At 41.5% G+C, this 20,331-nt stretch overlaps 1 protein-coding gene across 2 annotated transcripts in view; it reads left to right on the top strand.

Annotated features, from left to right (window-relative positions):
• LOC139473922 (homogentisate 1,2-dioxygenase-like) overlaps positions 1–20,331 on the top strand; it is a 35,061-nt gene that overhangs the window by 125 nt on the left and 14,605 nt on the right. Inside the window, exons 2-9 of one of the 2 annotated variants that reach the window (XM_071256732.1) lie at positions 1,922–1,993; positions 9,152–9,240; positions 9,700–9,805; positions 9,960–10,010; positions 11,477–11,568; positions 14,921–14,955; positions 18,768–18,847; positions 19,577–19,676. In XM_071256732.1, coding sequence (XP_071112833.1) covers positions 1,922–1,993; positions 9,152–9,240; positions 9,700–9,805; positions 9,960–10,010; positions 11,477–11,568; positions 14,921–14,955; positions 18,768–18,847; positions 19,577–19,676 — 625 coding nt within the window. Of the gene's footprint in view, positions 1–1,921; positions 1,994–3,771; positions 3,811–9,151; positions 9,241–9,699; positions 9,806–9,959; positions 10,011–11,476; positions 11,569–14,920; positions 14,956–18,767; positions 18,848–19,576; positions 19,677–20,331 lie in introns of those variants that run through there. The other variant, XM_071256733.1, reaches the window with a different exon arrangement.

Raw genomic sequence — 20,331 nt, forward strand, 5'->3', positions numbered from 1 at the left:
CTTGATTTTATCTTGTGATGTTGAAAGCATGCCAATGCAAATGCCAATATATATAGGCTGTGAAATTAGCTGTTCATGCTTTGACCTTGACCTCTCATGTTATCGAATTAGAAATCAAGCACATGACAGATTCTTCTACGCTTATTTCTATTATCTATAGTTGAGTAACATGCATTAACAGTTATATTACTGCGAATTGTTTTAATGTTTGTACTCTCTATGTTCTGAAGGATAACGGTGCAAAATTATGCACCGCGCTCCTGCTCACATATACTGGGGGTAGGGCTCTTAGGCGAAATGTGATTGGTTACTCAATGAACTGTAATTAGCATATGCTAATGGTCAGATCAAATGGTCACGTGGATCTCACTGACGTAAAAATACTATACATGTTATGCATGGCTTATCCAATTCTTGGGAAATTATTTGATTTCCATTAAAAAGCAAACTTGCAACTTAATTTTGTACTTAAATGCTAGTGTGTTGATGTGGCTGTTGGAGAAAATGTGTCTTTGAAAGTTGTGTGAAAACACAATACTGTACAATATAGACTTCAAAGATTTGAATTCCGTGGGAAATTCTAATTTTTCTGATATCACACACAGCCTTTTTAAGGGAAAGTTAAATTCCTGAAAATTACATCCGAAAATTATGCTACTTATGATATGTTACTAAATTACCATTCACTGCGTTATTTCGAGAACGTTTTTAAATCTAAATGTCTGATATATACTGGGAAAATTCAATAACAAAAAACAGCACATTAGTGATCACTTTTATGTGTGGTTTATTAAATCAATAAATATAATCCTAAACTTCGTCGATAACCCTAGAATCATTTAAAATGTTTAAGAAAATAAGCAAACACGAACACCGAAGCGAACTTTCCAACATATTGGATAGTGTTTATAAAATTTCAATTCGCGAATGCCAGTTATGAGAGGGATATTACATCACATGTATTTCACACACAGCTGTGATACATACATCCTTGAATTACGCCTAATTTTAGCATCAACTTAAGACTTGTCTTTGTCACAAATATCAATGGTCTAGCGAAATAAATCAGGTGTGAATTCAAACGCTGATGCCATAGAGAAAAATCGATTTTCTTCATTTATGGGAAGCTATTTTTCCTAACGATTGTATTTCCTAATGCATATACAAATCCATTTGATACATTTTTTTGTTGTCGAGATATTAGGCAGCATTTTGTTCGCACCCAGTTTTTGAAAAGCTGTTAAATAAAACAAATTTCGCACCGTTTACTTTTAAGATGTTATGAAAATGTGCGTCTGAAACAAAACTCGGCTGTAATGACGTAATACTTGTGCACATCGGCATGCATGCAGTTATATACCGGTACACAGGGAAACAAGCCGATTAAAACCGGAATGTTTTACAAATTGCAGCACCATCTGGCATTCTTTATTGTCAACGTCCTTCAGCAGTTTAGTGTCCTTTCGTGCACACTGATGTTCTTTATTACACACAGTTCTTTCTTTGCATATGACGTCTTTTTGTAACATTTGGCGATTACATAACATACATTTGACCTTTATTTCAACTTTGTATTTTTTAACCAGGGTCTGTTTGTTTTGTATTTTGACCTTTATTAGTAACATTTAATACTTTATTCGTAACATTTGACTATTACTGCATACTTTTGTCCTTTATTTCAACTTTGTATTTTTGGACCGAATGGCCGCCCATAACCACCTCCACTTTAACAATGAATGTTGAGAACTTACTTCACAGACCTGTCCACAAAATAGGATCTGGCTCCAGACACAGTAACTTAAGTGTTCTCCTGAGATCAGATGAACCACATAGCCATATGTTGCCTTATGTTCACGTAAGATTTGATGATGCTATCTTTGGAGATTTCTTGTCAGAATTGAATATATTCTGTTATTTTCAGTACGTGTCTGGGTTTGGCAATGAGTTTGCCACAGAGGATCCCCGTTGCCCTGGAGCGCTGCCTGAAGGACAGGTACCGTAATAGTATTGGACACGAATACACGAATACACACACAAATAACACTGTTACTATTAGGCAGGACTATAAAAACAAATTGCCTTATGGATGCCACGGACCCTAAAATACAGAAAAGTTGGAAAAGAACTGTTTTTTATATCTGCCGAATGCAAACTTATATATGCCATGTATTCACCACTTATTTAAAAACATTTTCCAACCTACCAACTAGGATTTGTCACAAAAACATCTGTAAACCAAAAAAAGAACAAAATTCCAACCTTATATATTTAACTCTCCTGTTTCCTCTTTCGTGACATTGTTGAATTTAAGATTGAATGTAATATACAGTATTTGTACATGTGCATATTAGCAGTGCTCTACATGCTCATGAGAGCCACAAGTTGTCTAAGGCCCCGTAAATTGGCTGTTCAGAGTTATGTCCTTTGGGTTCGAGTCCCTTTTCGACCCAATTAAGAATATAGGTTTGTCTGCACCATACCTGTGCTCGTGGGTTTGACCAGAGTGGTTTCACAGTAAGCTAACATGCAGTGATATAACTGGAATACTGTTCACAGCAGCATTAAAACTAATTCACTCACTCAACATGCTCAGAGATGGTCAGTTTAAATGATACAACATCGGACATCATACTACTGCATTGAGCAATATTATGTGACAAGTATATCAAAAATTGATGACAATATATCATCAAAATAGTAATCTGACTTCAAGTAACAAGTTTCTAAGTAAGTTTGACATTTATTATAATTTCCATCATTTCCCTTCCGAAATTAGTTTCATCGAGAGAGTAACTTAATCAAAACTAGTTATAGAATATTCTTTCATTGCACATTGGCCCCAGACCCAGTACCTGACATGCTTTGATACACCATCAAGTCACTGGGACAGAGATACCTACCAAGTCTAGTTTATTTTACAAGGATCTGGTGTGTAATCTTTGACTGGCATAGAGTCCAAAGAAACTGTAACATTTCCTTATTTTATGTCTTTATAGACAGCCATCAGACATTTCTAATAATTCTGATTCAGGTTTGAAATTCATTGTATTGAGTTGACAAAGATATGGTCAGAATCATAATGGCACAACACTTTAAAGCAAAGTTTTTAAATTAAATTATACCCTATGGCAACATTGTTTATGATTTATATGAAAAAGACCAAATAGGGAAAATATTGTAGGCTTTCGTGCATAGTAAACAGTAAACAGAGTAAACAGTGGTATTTCTATAACTATTGTACCTTGTTTTGCTCCATTACCTAACAAAGGGAATTTCTTTGCCAATCAATATATTGGAGACAATGTTGATATTGAGGGGCCTAGTGGTTCCAAATTGGCAACTGTTCATGACAGTGATTTATGTATGTTGAAAAGACAGAAATTTCACAACTCCAAAACTATGAATCTAAACTTGTGTGTGACTTAGAGGGATTTAATGTTTTGCTGAAGGTGATGTGTTAATATCACTGTTATGCACATAACCTCATTTGTTTTTTATCCAAAGTATTCTTGTTAGCACACTTTATTTTCAAAGGACACATGTGAAAATCATTTTGAGTGCCCTGTCTGAGCTTGAAATGCATTTCCATCCCTGTTGAAAAACACCAATATATTTTATAAATAAACGAGGATTAGGAGTTGTTTATTGTACAATAAAACACTGCATAGATAATATGCTCCTGTGTTTTCTGCCAAATCGCCTGGGTAAAGTGGAAGAAACACCCCTTGATGTCTGAACCTTGAAACTCTGTCCAGAGGGCTCTAATGGCAGCAACTTCAAAGTCCACCTGGAATGTCTCTGGGTTGAATGGTACTTACTTACTTTGGAGATTTAACGTGCGCTTTCCGACTGATGCGAATGTTGTTGTTGTTGCATTAGGTGTTTAAGAGGTCGCCTTCTGCCTAGGCAATTTCGGCTGACCTGTCCCTCTTTGGGACTCCTGTGTGTGAGAAGGGTTCACATATCTATTGTGAGTTCGGTGTTCACATAATTTCTGTTTTTGCATTGATATGATTTCTTTTTTCTTAAATTGATATGATTTCATTTTTATCCTTGGCTGCTCTGTTTATATACGTTCGAGCAGCTGTCCATCTCTCAGAAATAGAGTTAGTTTGGCCTTCGCTCTTGCATCTCTTGGCTTTAGGAGATCTATGACAGATAGCGGATCTAACTGCAATTCTTGTTTTAACCTAGCCCGGGCTAGGGCATGGTCTTGACATTCTAGTAACAGGTGGTCAATGGTTTCAGCCTGATTGCAAGATGAACAAACCTTGTCATAGTGCTTTTTGTGACCAAGTCTGAGGCGTGAGATAGCAGTTTCAATTTTCCTTTCATTTGAGTATGAGTTTGGCTTTTGTTGGACCTTGGGTTGAATTTTGTATAGCCATCTGCCGATCTTACTTGCGTCCCATTGGGCTTGCCATCTTTTTGCTATGGAGGCTTTGATTTTGCTTTTTATCTCTAGTTTACTAAAGGGAACAGGCTCTATATCCGCTTTGTCTAGAGCTAGCTTCGCCAGTGAGTCTGCTTTTTCATTTCCATGAATATCTATGTGAGAGGGGATCCAACACAGCTCCACCTGTTGCCCTTGGTCCGATAGTTTTGTATATTCGTATAGAATATTGTTGACTGTGTTTTGCCTGGAGTTTGAGTTTCTCCCACTGATGGCCTGAAGTGCACTTAGCGAGTCTGATAGGACGACTGCCTTTGCTTCCGGGAGTTCCGGTATGAGTTTGAGTGCATGATGAATTGCCTCCAATTCAGCCGTGAATACTGACTGACCATCAGGCAAGCGAACTGAATGTGCTTGGGGTTTGGAGCTGTGGATATGGATTCCGTAACCAGCACTGTTGTTGATAGGATTCTTGGATCCATCAGTGTATATATGGGCCCAGCTGTCCCAGGTAGTTTGAATTAGTTTGATAGCTACTGATCGTAGTAGGGTTGGGTTTTCTCTTTTAGTGACTTCTGATGTTAAAGCAGTGTCAACTTTGGGAGTTTGTAAAGTCCAGGGAGGGTGTAACCCTTTGTAGTGACTTTCTGGAGGCTGAATGTCATCGCAATTGTGACTTCGAATGAGTTCACGCACTAATATCCCAGATGGCTTTAGTGAGGGATTTTTTCGAGCTAGGGCTTCATCTCGAGCGTTTTTGTCTTGCCATATCTTTTTAACCAAAGGGTTTAATGTTTGTCCCCAGAACGATAATATTGCCTGCTCTCTTCTTAGTTTCAATGGGAGTTCTCCCGTTTCTACTTGTAGTGCTTCTAGTGAGGTGCCTGTCGCTGCGCCTGTGGCCAGCATTAGGGCTTTGTATTGTATTCTGTCTAGGCGCCTCAAGACAGTATTTGATGCTGAGTGAAAAGCCTCACAACCATAGTCAATTTTTGATCTGATAAGAGCTTTGTAGAGGTCCAGCTGAGTGTCCCTCGATGTGCCCCAAGATGTGCCTGAAATTGCCCGTAATACGTTCAGGTCTTTTTGACATCTGTTTTCCACATATTCTATATGCTTGCGCCAAGTGAGGTGTTGATCAAGGATAACTCCAAGAAATATTGCAGATTTTTCGAATTTGATAGGTTTGCCTTTTATGGAGACACGGGGTATCATAGCATCTTTCCCCCGGCGTTTGAATAGACCTCCAACCGTTTTTTCACTTGAAAGGGTGAATCCCCATTTATTGCACCATTCATCTACTCCGTCCAGGGCTGACTGGAGTTTTTTTCTGATTTGTGAGATATCTCTGTGCTTTACCCATATTGCTCTGTCATCAGCGAACTTAGAAGTTTGGGTAGGAGAGTTGACATGGTCAAAAAGATCATTGATCATGATATTAAACAGGGTTGGGCTTATGATGCTGCCTTGTGGCGTGCCATTGTCCAGTGCCATAGGATCCGATCGATTGTTCCCTATTTTAACTGATAGCGACCTGTCTTGCAGGAAGCTGTCTATGAAGTTTGCCATGTTCCCTTCAACTCCATTTTGTGATAGTTTTGAGAGGAGTCCGTCATGCCATACCATATCGAAGGCTTTGCTGAAGTCCAGAAATACTGCGGCTAGGTATTGTCTGTTTAATTGGGCTTTTTTTATTTCATTTTCCAGTCTTAGAATATAACCTAGACACGAGTGTCCCTTCCTGAAGCCACTTTGGTCAGGTTTTATGTGATTGCCAGTTTCAAGATGATGCATGAGCCTTTTTGTAACCATGGCTTCCATGGCTTTGCACATGTTTGAGGTGAGTGAGATCGGTCGATAGGAGTTTGGTAGGGCTTCTTCTTTCCCTTGCTTTAGCAGTGGGATAACCGCAGCATGTTTCCATGCTTTTGGGACTTCTCCTTTGGACCATATCGTGTTATACAACTCAGTGAGTAAGCCTTTGTTTTGATCAGGTAGGTTTTTCAATATCTCGTAGCTGGTTGTGTCAAGACCAGGTGCTGTGCCTTTTCTATGTTGTATCGCATCATCAAACTCTGTCACCATAAATGGTATATTGTATACCAGATGCTTGCTTTGCGTCCGTTTTGAGATCTTAGGCATAAGCATTTTTTCCTGTTTGAATTCTTCGCTGCAATTTGTGTTGCTGCTGACAGATGAGAAGTGCTCAGCTAGAATGTTGGCCTTTTCTTTGACTGTATGGGCGTTGGCTAACTTGGGAATTTTTGTGGGTTTCCGCTTACCCCTGATTGCATGTATTTTGCTCCAGACTGTTTTAGCATTTGTTTGATGCGAATGGTTGGTTCAGTAGTGGTTATATGTGTAATAAGTAAGTTTTAACAAAACATGCATCTCAACTTTTTTAGTAAGCTCCTACTAGCTCCTAACTCATTTATTTCCTGAGAATATTCAAACAGAATTACTGGCCTACTCTTATTAATTTATCAACTACCGGTAATCATGGGCTGTGACCATTGTTAAGTGGGTAGACTGGCTGTGTTTGTGTAATTAATCCCACCTACTCCACTGTCTTACAGTGGGTGTCTCACTAATGGGATGTCTTACTAATGGGATGTAACCAACCATGAGGGGTGCTGTGTTTTTTTGTACGATAAACAATGACCACAAGTCGTTGATTTCTTATATGAGATATGAACATTATGTACAGCCGCTGTAAGGATGTTGATGAAATGTACAAGCTTTAGATATAGTTACCTTAATTTCAATAATGATGACTCCCTGACTAGAATCTGAATGTCGGACAAGTCTATTTAATGAACAGGTGGGTTAAGTTTGGTATTTTCCCACATATTCTCACAATCCTCACATTGATTATCTGTACCTTTTCCCTTTTCTGCTAGTATCAATAGTCATGTCTCTCCCACTTTGGAATGCGTTCAGCCACTGTGTTTATCTGAGTTCCCCCGTAACATCAGTGGAGAACATCTCAATACACACTATGTTCTAAAAAATAGCGTTGTACAATACATGACGTCATCAAGTTTTGCATGCATATTTGAATTTCCAGAAATTACGTCATGATAGAACAATGTTTTATCGTGAAATAAAGCACACTTCGCTCTTCATTGTTCTTTGCGATTTATGGCATAGCTATCTTATATATAATGCATAAACAATTTTTGAAATCCCTGACAACAGAATCCCTGGTGCGTTAAGTGTGACACAGATATTTATGATAGAAATGACAAGGTTTAGGGAACATGATACTGTGATATGCAAGCAGCACACTGCATGTTTTTCATACCTGTCAGCAGGATCCTAGCTCCATGACATTTGCCTATCAACAATGGATGCTGGGCAGGACACACCAGTGTAGGCTGATAGCCAGCCATTCCTGGAGGTAACTATACAGCGTGGCCACTACCAACACACTGGCAGAGAGCCCTCTGTGTTACTGTGTCCTGCCTGTAGTACACTGTAGTACACTGTAGTACACTGTAGTACACTGGAACCCGCTGTAACAAGGTACCAGTTGACAATCTGACCTATCAGAATGAGGTAGTAGCAATACATAGAACCCACTGTGTCAAACATGTTAAATGATGACCTTTTTCCACTCAATGATTACACAGCATGTATTTTTGACAAATCCACCCACATTCTATAAATTAAGTGATTACATGAAGGCATATATGCAACCTTTGACCTGTGGTGACTTACCTGTCTGTGTGTGTCGTGGGCATGTTGAGTGGTGTCACGTTGTGGTCGCTAGGTACAGTCAGTGTGGTCAGTACCTGCTTGGGAAGTGAGTTGTACAACCAGTACACATCAACTGTTCTGTTACATGGAACAACAAGATGACATAGATAATTAATGAATTAATGAACTCAGTAATGATACTGCATTATCTTACAACTGTAGATGAACGATCAAAGCTGCTGTTTAAAATACAGTGTACACGTCCAAGCTACATGTTACTCATCTAAAACCAAATAATATCATGAACTTTTCAAAATTATAACAGTTCTGAAATATTTGGTTATTTGATTGTCGTTTTTGTTGTCTGTTGTCTAGAGCTGGGACGAGTCCAAATTTTCTACCCGGGTACCCACACCCCTGTTACACGACCCTACCCGTGTACCCGATGTTGATGTAAAGAGATAGGTACAAAATGTCCGATTGGGAATAGTTTGACAGTAGCCCTGCCAAATTGTATTCAGATACACGTATAAAACGATGTGATCATGCATACACTGAAGTTGACTGAAGTTTTATCTTTGTTCAAACATATGTAGGTCAGAAGGAATGTGTTCATAGTCATGAAGAAAAGCGAACATTAGAGACTTAAAGTTGTTGTATACCCATGTAGTTACAGTGAATTTTTGTCATGAAACAATATATCATGTGTCTAACCACGGGTCTGGGTAGTCCTGTGGGTACCCAGGTCCTACTCAATACCCACCCAACCCGAGTACCCAATTGCAAGTAACCCATCCCAGCCCTACTGTTATCAAATAATAGTTGCATGACATTTTCTAAATCTCCTCTGAAAGCACTAGGCTAATGGAAGCATAACTTTGCATGGATACTCTCAGCAATGGTTTCATGAAAAACATGAATGTCATATCAAACAGGATTCAAGTATTGAAGATGGCCAAACATTTCTACTAAATGTACTGAATCATTTACTGAAGTTGAATCACCTCTCCTTTGATACATGTAATACTCTGTACAAAGTAAACAACTCTTGTGTCACAGAATAACCCTCAGAAATGCGCCTACGGCCTGTATGCTGAGCAGTTGTCTGGAACAGCCTTCACTGCACCCAGGGAGGGAAACCAACGCAGGTAATGCTGTCCACCAGACTGTCCACTCCCTTGATTACAAAGTTTGTGAAGCCATCATGGCCATTGGAACATTAGGGGCGGTCAGGTAGCCTAGTGGTTAAAGCGTTCACTCATCATGCCCAAGACCCGGGTTCGATTCTAGACATGGGTACATTGTGTGAAGCCCATTTCTGGTGTCCCCCGCTGTAATATTGCTATAAGCAGCATTAAACCTCACTCACTCACTCACTCACTCACTCACTCGTAGTATAAGTTACGGTATGTACTTTTGAAGATCCTGCTGAAATGGAGATTTCTGACAGTAGAATATGCCTGACAAACAACTTTCAAGTGAACTGTGACACTTAGTTGGTCAATATGATGTCATCAACTCCATCAGAATTACCCCACTAACAGGTGTGCAGTACAATACAAATCATACCAGCATGTATCCTAAATGAATGCAGGATTTTGTTCCAGTTGGCTGTATCGCATTCGACCATCAGCGTTGCATGAACCCTTTTCGAAAACAGAACGAGGCAATTTGACACACGACTGGGACAATGTTGAACCAAACCCAAACCAGGTCAGTGGGACACTTACTGTGATATATTGTAGGTCATAAACACATCTCAGTCTTAGTGAGCAACAGCAGTGTGTCTGTCTGTCTGTCTGTCTGTCTGTCTGTTTGTCTCTGCCTGAGATAAAGCAGATCATTGATTGACAACATTATATTTCAGTTACGATGGCATCCTTTTGACATCCCCCAAGAAAAAATGGACTTTGTGCAGGTAATTTTCACAATTATTGTAATTGATGTTTTTCAGCTTCATCATCAAAGCAAGCTTATGGCATTCATATTCTTCTGTTATTTGTCGGCTTCTGTCCAGCTGTGCTTTAGCTCTGACTTCCAAATTTTGTAAGTACATGTATCAAGATCATGTTCCCATATCATGCTCTGTGTCTCCAGCTTCAACAAAGTTAGTGTTAAAAAATTCAAGAAAGTACAGTCTTTACTCTAACCTTTTCTCCTGCAAAACCATGGGACATAAAGTGTCTGCTTGTTTAGTTGCATGTCAGAAAATGTCTTGTCCATTCCTATTTTGGGAGATTGAAAATTAGAATTGGTTTTCTTGAAGACCATGGTAAGAGGATGATGATGATGCACAATACTTACAAAGTGGAGAACCCCTGGACCCAGTATATTGAACTTTTTAAAAAATATTTTGACACAAAAAGAAGATTTCAGTTTGCATCAAACTTTCTACTGAAAGTCAGGGCCTAAAAAGCTGACATTTTGTGTGAAGGATTTTCACTGTTTGAACTGTTTGAGCATGACAAGACATCTTGAGACTACAGTTAGTTGCTGAATGAAGTTGAAATGTAAAAGAATCATGTTTATTTCCATGTTATCATTGGATTCATGGAGGATTCATCACAAGTGTCTGTTAATGTAAAAAATATCTACCCAGTCTTACTTGATCAGTATTTGTCTTGCCAAAGGCATTTCTCGGCTAAGACTTGTTTTTTATTTCCCAAAGTAAGAAACATGAACCTTAAAGTTTTCTTCAGTTAGAAACAAATATACCAAGATTGCTGAAATATTATGGTTCATTATATGTAGAGATACATTATTCCGTGTCCATATAAAGCAAAACAAATAACAAATATTTAGTGATGCTGTTGTTGGTAATGCTGTATTTAGTGATGCTGTTGTTGGTGATGCTGTTGTTGGTAATGCTGTATTTAGTGATGCTGTTGTTGGTGATGCTGTATTTAGTGATGCTGTTGTTGGTGATGCTGTATTTAGTGATGCTGTTGTTGGTGATGCTGTATTTAGTGATGCTGTTGTTGGTGATGCTGTATTTAGTGATGCTGTTGTTGGTGATGCTGTATTTAGTGATGCTGTTGTTGGTGATGCTGTATTTAGTGATGCTGTTGTTGGTGATGCTGTATTTAGTGATGTTGTTGTTGGTGATGCTGTATTTAGTGATGCTGTTGTTGGTGATGCTGTATTTAGTGATGCTGTTGTTGGTGATGCTGTATTTAGTGATGCTGTTGTTGGTGATGCTGTTGTTGGTGATGCTGTATTTAGTGATGCTGTTGTTGGTGATGCTGTATTTAGTGATGCTGTTGTTGGTGATGCTGTTGTTGGTGATGCTGTATTTAGTGATGCTGTTGTTGGTGATGCTGTATTTAGTGATTTGGTTGTTGGTGATGCTGTATTTAGTGATGCTGTTGTTTGCTGTTGGTGTAGGGGTTGTCCACAGTGTGTGGTGCCGGGGATCCCAAGTGCCGCAGTGGAGTGGCCATCTACATCTACGTCTGCAACACGTCCATGGGAGACAAGTAAGGGCTGACTCTCATTACGTGCCACCAGTTCTTAAAGAGTAGACGAGATCCTGTGCATCGCTGTATATACATCCTACCTATAGCATTACTGTTGCTGGCTAATTGCTGTGTAATCTTCCCATGATAAATAAGCATGTACTTGTATGGAGCATCAGGCCCCCACCTCTCAACAGTAGCCTTGTTTCACTGACTGATGTCACTCGAAGAATCACTGCGAATGACATAAACTTATGTGAGTAGAAAACTATTGTACTGTTAAGATGTACCTTTTTCTTGCATTACTTTACCTTGTTTTGTATGCAGTAAGGTTTGTACACTATCATTGTTATATAAACTGACAAAAACTTAAAATAATCTGAAAGGCAATATTTTGCATATTTTTTAACTTATCCCTCCACAACAGTATGCAATATTCCTTCTTGCTTCTATCGTAACTGTGTAAAACATTGTAAAAACAATCCTCACCAGAACACACCCTCAGACCACCTCGCTCCCAGCATCCTCCTGTACTCCTCATCACTTCTTCCTTCATCGCCCGTAGTGAATGGACGTGTTTTGCTCCCCACTATACATTTATGATTGGATTTGTTTGTCATTTCAGTTTGAATTGAATATCTCCCTATGTACATTTATCTACAGGTCCCTAGCCATTCCTTATCAATAAATATATCAAATAACGGCTTCTTACCTTACTCACACGTTTCTTTCCCCGCCATTGTTATCATAAGTCTCGGCACATGAAAGCTCCTGTTGGTTTCCATTATCATGTTTTTTTTTTGCTACCTCCCTAGTTTTAACGCGCACTGCTGCATTATGTTTAATGTTCATGATCTTGTCCATATTATATTCTCTTTTTCTTTTGTAGATTCTGAGATTTTATTGATAATATTATTATTTTGGAGATGATGTCGGGGTTGACGACGACCTTGGACATTTTCTAAAGTGCGTTGACACCCTGCTTATTCACAGCCATTTCCAGATGCCCTCCACCTGGCCTACCCCGTTTTACCCACAGCAAGCACAAGCTCCTACGCCACCATTGCCTCCTGAGGTGCCGTCCTTGCTTCATCAGGCGCGGCCTATTCCCATATCCTCTCAGGTGCAGCCATTGCAGATCACCCCTCGGGATGCTTATATTGACATGGACGGCAGTTCGGTACTACCATTCTCATCTCCACAGGGTACCCTCCCACTTCAGTCGTCACCTGTCACTCCTGATCAGGCGTCTCGGGTTGCTTGTGCTTTGGGCCCCCTCCTTGGCGTTCCAGATCCTGTTCGTCGTCTCTGGACAGGGCTTCCAAGCGTGTGCGTTCTTCACCAGGGGCCTCCTCTTGTTTTTCGGTGCCTTGTGTTGCTACCTCTAAGGCTGAAGAGCAGCCAATCTACACCTCAAAGGATCAGAACCTGTGGATCATGGATGTCCTTAAACTAGAGAAACCCATCCCACTGCCTTCTGCAAAATGCTCCTTTGATCCCATGAATACTACACCATCTTACACGGTCCCTGTTCATCATTTAGTCGACGGTATTCATGCGCTGTTGACGCAGGCTTTGGATAAGGTAGCCCTCAAGGGTTTGCTTCCCAAACCTGCCATTACATTGTCCTGCTTAAAATTGCATGGGATTTCATTTCCAACTTTGGCATCTCCGCTTGATGCTGACGTTGCTAAAACTTTGAGTCATTCCACATCCTCGCGTCTCATGGTAGATGATTGATCCCTTATATAATTGTTGCTTCTGACATTCGTTTGTCCCTCCTACCACTGTCGCTTATTACTATCCTTGTCCAGAATTGCTCTCATCTCTGGATGAAATCATTCATCTCTTAGAGACTTCTTATGTATTGCCTGGCCTATTGAGGAGGTTGGTTGGTGCTGTCTCTTATAACGTCAACCCTGGTCATCAGAGAAGCTCTTCAATAACAGGGTTCAGGAGGTTTCAGGAGGAAATCTCTCCACTGCTCAGGACGAAGCCACTGTTCAGGCACTACAGATGAGTATTCCCCGCCCGGGTATCCAGTACATCAGGTGGACGCCATATCAACCTGAGGCTAAACACCTCCGTCATGCTCAACCTTACCCTAAACTTGTGTCACACGCCGCATTTTCTTTGTCATCTGAGGCCAGGTCAACAAGGGGTCATAATCAGCCCTCGTCCTCGGGTTCTTGGAACACACTTGGAGCCATTACAGGACATCATTCAGATCCTTTTGGACAAGGGTATTGGCGGCCATTTGGTAAAAAAATACAAAGTTGAAAAAAAGTACAGAAGTATGCAATAAAGGTCAAATATTACGAATAAAGAACTAAATTTTCAGAGTATTCCCCTTATCTATATACTTATTCTGACACAACAGGTCATGACTGCCTGCCTGTTCATGCCCTCAACTTGGACCCACTTGTAACCTGTTTACGGGCGATCGTGGGAAAAGTGATGATTAGTACAGGAGCATGCTGGGAGCGAGGGGGTCAGTGGGGGGGGATCCGGTGATGATTGCTTTTACAACACTGTTATATAATCGAAGAAAGAAGTAATATTGCATACTGTTGTGTCAGGATAAGTACATACTCTGACTGCCTATATTTTCATTATGATCATCACCCATCATCAAAACAGTGCAATGCTGTTAGGGACCAGTGCGGGACGTCTTTCCGTCAATCTGTCTGTCTCACAAAGATCAGATTGTCAAATGGTGCCTTTTGCTATTAAGGGATTTTAGATCTTATTTTTTTTATTTCCATGGCATCATGTTTGTCTTTGACTCTGGTCAAAACACAAGGTTGCCTGGATAGCTATTCACCAGTGACGGTAACCAAAGTAACACAAGCTACTTGTTTATCTTAAACATACCCATCTATATGTCTATTAAGCTGCAATATATAAGACTTCATAAGTTTAATGTGGAAATTAAGCTTCAGTTACTATTAATAACTACGGTTTGTAATGCAACAGATTGCAGCATAAGCCATGTACCACTTGTGTGATATCCACTTACTCATACCTTTGCTAAAAAGGACCGGATATATAAATAACCGATATTCCGGAACCCAATTACATGGTATTGTTTTGACAGCTCTGTAACTACTGTTGGATACGGACAGATAGAATAGCTAGGAATACTCTCATGTAACAACCAGATAGTTTGCTCTTTCGAATTTTGGTGCAGAGGGTATTTGTCATCCTGTGATCACTCTGGTATGCCTTTGTTTTACTCTGTACTTGACGCTGTTGTACAGAAGGTCAAACCATTACATATTCTCTCTCTCTAGGTAATTGTTTCACCCCCACATCTTTCAAGGCTGCATCTGTCTTCATGGCTGGCATACTTAGTTAATATTATTTTTTCCAGGTGTTTCTACTCTTCAGACGGAGATTTTCTCATAGGTAGGAATAACAATTCTATTATCTCTTGTTAAATTTGATCTTTTGTGGTGTCCTCAGAACTTCACACAGACGTAGTGTATCAGAGTAAAATATCTGATTGCATCTGTCAGTAATTTTTGGGTAAAGTGCATAACCCATGTTTGAACTGTGTGAGGCCTGTTTGTGAACCATGTGTGATCTATGTGTGAATCTTGTGACCTGTGTGGGATGTCTGTGTGAGCTGTGTGACCCCTTTATGAACCATCTGTGACCTGTGTGACCTCTTTGTGAACCGTGTGTGAGTCGTGTGACCTGTGTGGGATGTCTGTGTGAGCTGTGTGACTGCTTTGTGAACCATCTGTGACACGTGTTACCTCTTAGTGAACCATCTGTGACCTGTATGTGACATCTGTGTGACCTGTGTGTGAACTGTGACCTGTGTGTGATGTCTGTGTGGCCTTTGTATGACGTCTGTGTGACATCTGTGTTCACCCTGACCTGTATGTGGTGTCTGTGTGACCTGTGTGTGACGTCTGTATGAACCATGTGACATCTGTGTGTGAAACCGCGTCTGACCCGTGACATCTGTGTGAACCTTGCGTGACCTGTGTGTGGTGTCTGTGTTTACCATGTGAGACCTGTGTGTGAAACCACGTCTGACCTGTGACATCTGTGTGAACCATGTGTGACCTGTGTGTGGTGTCTGTTTGAACCAAGTGTGATGTCTGTGTTTACCATGTGAGACCTGTGTGTGAAACCGCGTCTGACCTGTGAGTGACATCTGTGTGAACCATGTGTGACCTGTGTGTGGTGTCTGTTTGAACCATGTGTGACCTGTGTGTGGTGTCTGTGTTTACCATGTGAGACCTGTGTGTGAAACCGCGTCTGACCTGTGACATCTGTGTGAACCGTGTGTGACCTGTGTGTGGTGTCTGTTTGAACCATGTGTGATGTCTGTGTTTACCATGTGAGACCTGTGTGTGAAACCACGTCTGACCTGTGACATCTGTGTGAACCATGTGTGACCTGTGTGTGGTGTCTGTTTGAACCAAGTGTGATGTCTGTGTTTACCAGGTGAGACCTGTGTGTGAAACCGCGTCTGACCTGTGACATCTGTGTGAGCAGTGTGTGACCTGTGTGTGGTGTCTGTTTGAACCATGTGTGATGTCTGTGTTTACCAGGTGAGACCTGTGTGTGAAACCGCGTCTGACCTGTGACATCTGTGTGAACCGTGTGTGACCTGTGTGTGGTGTCTGTTTGAACCATGTGTGATGTCTGTGTTTACCATGTGAGACCTGTGTGTGAAACCGCGTCTGACCTGTGAGTGACATCTGTGTGAACCGTGTGTGACCTGTGTGTGGTGTCTGTTTGAACCATGTGTGATGTCTGTGTTTACCATGTGAGACCTGTGTGTGAAACCGCGTCTGACCTGTGACATCTGTGTGAACCGTGTGTGACCTGTGTGTGGTGTCTGTTTGAACCATGTGTGATGTCTGTGTTTACCAGGTGAGACCTGTGTGTGAAACCGCGTCTGACCTGTGACATCTGTGTGAACCGTGTGTGACCTGTGTGTGGTGTCTGTTTGAACCATGTGTGATGTCTGTGTTTACCATGTGAGACCTGTGTGTGAAACCGCGTCTGACCTGTGACATCTGTGTGAACCGTGTGTGACCTGTGTGTGGTGTCTGTTTGAACCATGTGTGATGTCTGTGTTTACCATGTGAGACCTGTGTGTGAAACCGCGTCTGACCTGTGAGTGACATCTGTGTGAGCCATGTGTGGCCTATGTGTGATGTCTGTGTTAACTGTGTGAGACCTGTGTATCAGAGTAAAATATCTGATTGTAATGAAATTGCATCTGTCAGTAAGTTTTTGGTAAAGTGTATGACCCATGTTTAAACATGTTTTGTGAGGCCTGTTTGTAAAGTGTTTGTGACCCTGTGACCTGTGTGTGAAAGGTGTGAATGTTGTGTGACCTGTGTGTAATGTCTGTGAACCATGTGTGGCATCTATGAACCATGTGTGACATCTGTGTAAACTGTGACCTGTGTGTGATGTCTGTGTAAACCATGTGTGACGTGTGGGAACCTTGTGACCTGTGTGTGACATCTGTGTAAATTGTGTGACCTGTGTGTGATGTCTATGTAAACCATGTGGGAACTGTGTGACCTGTGTGTGACATCTGTGTTAACTGTGTGACCTGTATGTGATGTCTGTGTAAACTGTGTGTGACCTGTGTGTGATGTCTGTGTAAACTGTGTGTGACCAGTAGGAACCATGTGACCTGTGTGTGATGTCCGTATAAACTGTCTGTGACCTGTATGTGATGTCTGTGTAAACTGTGTGTGACCTGTATGTGATGTCTGTGTAAACTGTGTGTGACCTGTGTGTGATGTCTGTGTAAACCGTGTGTGACCTGTAGGAACCATGTGACCTGTGTGTGATGTCCGTATAAACTGTGTGTGACCTGTGTGTGATGTCTGTGTAAACCGTGTGTGACCTATGTGTGATGTCTGTGTAAACCTTGTGTGACCTGTGTGTGATGTCTGTGTAAACCGTGTGTGACCTGTGTGTGATGTCTGTGTAAACCGTGAGTGACCTGTGTGTGATGTCTGTGTAAACCGTGTGTGACCTGTGGGAACCGTTTCACCCGTGTGTGACATCTGTGTAAACTGTGTGACCTGTGTGTGATGTCTGTGTAAACCATGTGTGACCTGTGGGAACCGTGTGACCTATATGTGACATCTGTGTAAACTGTGTGACCTGTGTGTGATGTCTGTGTAAACAGTGTGGGAACTGTGTGACATATGTGTGATGTCTGTGGAAACTGTGTGACCTGTGTGTGTTGTCTGTGTAAACTGTGTGTGGCCTGTGTGAACCGTGTGACCTGTGTGTGACATCTGTGTAAACTGTGACCTGTTTGTGATGTCTGTGTAAACCGTGTGTGACCTGTGGGAACTGTGTGACCTGTGGGAACCGTGTGACCTGTGTGTGATGTCTGTGTAAACCGTGAGTGACCTGTATGATGTCTGTGTAAACCGTGTGTGACCTGTGGGAACCGTGTGACCTGTGTTTGACATCTGTGTTAACTGTGTGTGATGTCTGTGTAATCTGTGTGTGACCTGTGGGAACCGTGTGACCTGTGTGTGACATCTGTGTAAAGTGTGTGACCAGTGTGTGATGTCTGTGTAAACTGCGTGTGACCTGTGGGAACTGTGTGACCTGTGTGTGACATCTGTGTAAACCATGTGTGACCTGCGTGAACCGTGTGACCTGTGTGAACCATGTGTGACCTGTGTGTGATCTGTGTAAACAGTGTGTGATGTCTTTGTGAACCATGTGTGATCTGTGTGAACCCTGTGTGATCAGTGTGTGAACCGTAAGTGACCTGTGTGTGACGCCTGTGTGAACTGTGTGTGGACTGTCTGTGACCTGTATGCAAGACTTTAACACGGTTAAATGACCTGTCTGAGACTTGAATATGGTAAATTATGTACGGTAAATTTGATCTGTTGTGACAGGTATACAGATTAGCCCAAGTCTGGATTCCAGTGTATGTATCTACACTGTAATCGAAATATGAAGGGGGCGGTCGGGTAGCCAAGTGGTTATAGCGTTCGCTAGTTATGCCGAAGACCGGGGTTCCATTCCTGACATGGGTACAATGTGTGAAGCCCATTTCTGGTGTCCCCCGCCGTGATATTGCTTGAATATTGCTAAAAGCGTCGTAAAACACTCATTTGAACAATGAAGACATGATTATATATTTCTTCATATGTTATAATTTAAAGAATGCAGTTCCACTGACAAATTTAGTGACTCCTATTTTTCAGTTCCTCAACAGGGTGGTTTGTTCATAACAACAGAGTTTGGACGTATGAAGGTCGATCCCAATGAAATCTGTGTGATTCAGGTCAGACACATTTATTGTAAATCCTATTGGGCCATTTCATTGTGGTTTGTGAAAGTATCTGTGTGAAATGTTGTATGTAGTGTGGCCAACACAGGTATATATATATATATATATATGTATATATGTATGCTACCTGTGAAGATTCAGGTTGGAATAGCTCTGCAGCAACCCATGCTTATCGTAAGAGGTTACTAACGGGAGATGGATGGTCAGGCTCGCTGACTTGGTTGATGCATGTCATCGAATCCCAATTGCATGAATCGATGCTCATGATGTCAGTCACTGGATTGTCTCATCCAGACTCGATTATTTACAGACCACCGTCATATAGCTGGAATATTACTGAATGCGACATTAAACAAAAAACAAACAAACAAAATATATGTATGTATCTATCCTGTTTGAACTATTTGTTATTTGAGTTAAATAAATGATCTTTGAAGATGCATTATCCCTTAACTCTAGTGAGATCTTATCTGAATATCTGCAAGGCCTATGAAGCTGCATATGTGATATGATGATCCACCCAATGGCCTGGCCTTGTATTGACTAGTAATGTTGACTGGAAATAGCTGTTTTGAAACTTCTGTTTTGGACCTCTACTTGACATGTTTTGTGCAATGCATGGAAGAGCAAGTTGGCATGATTAGTGTTTGCACATGAGTACTTTATGGCACTTTCTTCTTATTGAACTTACTTACTGTCCTTTCCTCTTTCTCTTGCCCACAGCGAGGTATTCGATTCAACGTGGCCGTGACAGGAGACACACGAGGCTACATGTTGGAGGTGTTCGATGACCACTTTGTGCTGCCAAACTTAGGACCGATTGGTGAGTTGATAGCCCAATTTCTGGGTACTGAACATACTAAAGGTTGTTATAAGAGTATTTTCATTGACAGGGGTGGTGATGAAATGAACAGGACATAGCTGTCTTCTGATGGACATTGAGTTCTAGCAACTTCAAAACCATACCTATATTTGTATATGTGAATATGATAGAACTGATTTTGCTCAACATTTGGCCCTGCCTAGATTGTCAAAATAGTAAGGTGATGAATCCCCTCTGTCCACCTCTGTGGGCTGACCATCCCAGGTGATGAATCCCCTCTGTCCACCTCTGTGGGCTGACCATCCCAGGTGATGAATCCCCTGTGTCACCACCGTGGGCTGACCAACCGAGATGATGAATCCCCTGTGTCACCACCGTGGGCTGACCAACCCAGGTGATGAATCCCCTCTGTCCACCTCTGTGGGCTGACCAACCCAGGTGATGAATCCCCTGTGTCGACCTCTGTGGGCTGACCAACCCAGGTGATGAATCCCCTCTGTCCACAACTGTGGGCTGACCAACCCAGGTGATGAATCCCCTCTGTCCACCTCTGTGGGCTGACCAACCCAGGTGATGAATCCCCTCTGTCCACCTCTGTGGGCTGACCAACCCAGGTGATGAATCCCCTGTGTCGACCTCTGTGGGCTGACCAACC

This window comes from Haliotis cracherodii, unplaced genomic scaffold, assembly GCF_022045235.1.
Source record: "Haliotis cracherodii isolate W230 unplaced genomic scaffold, xgHalCrac1.p SCAF_3, whole genome shotgun sequence".
NCBI classification, from domain to species: domain Eukaryota; kingdom Metazoa; phylum Mollusca; class Gastropoda; order Lepetellida; family Haliotidae; genus Haliotis; species Haliotis cracherodii.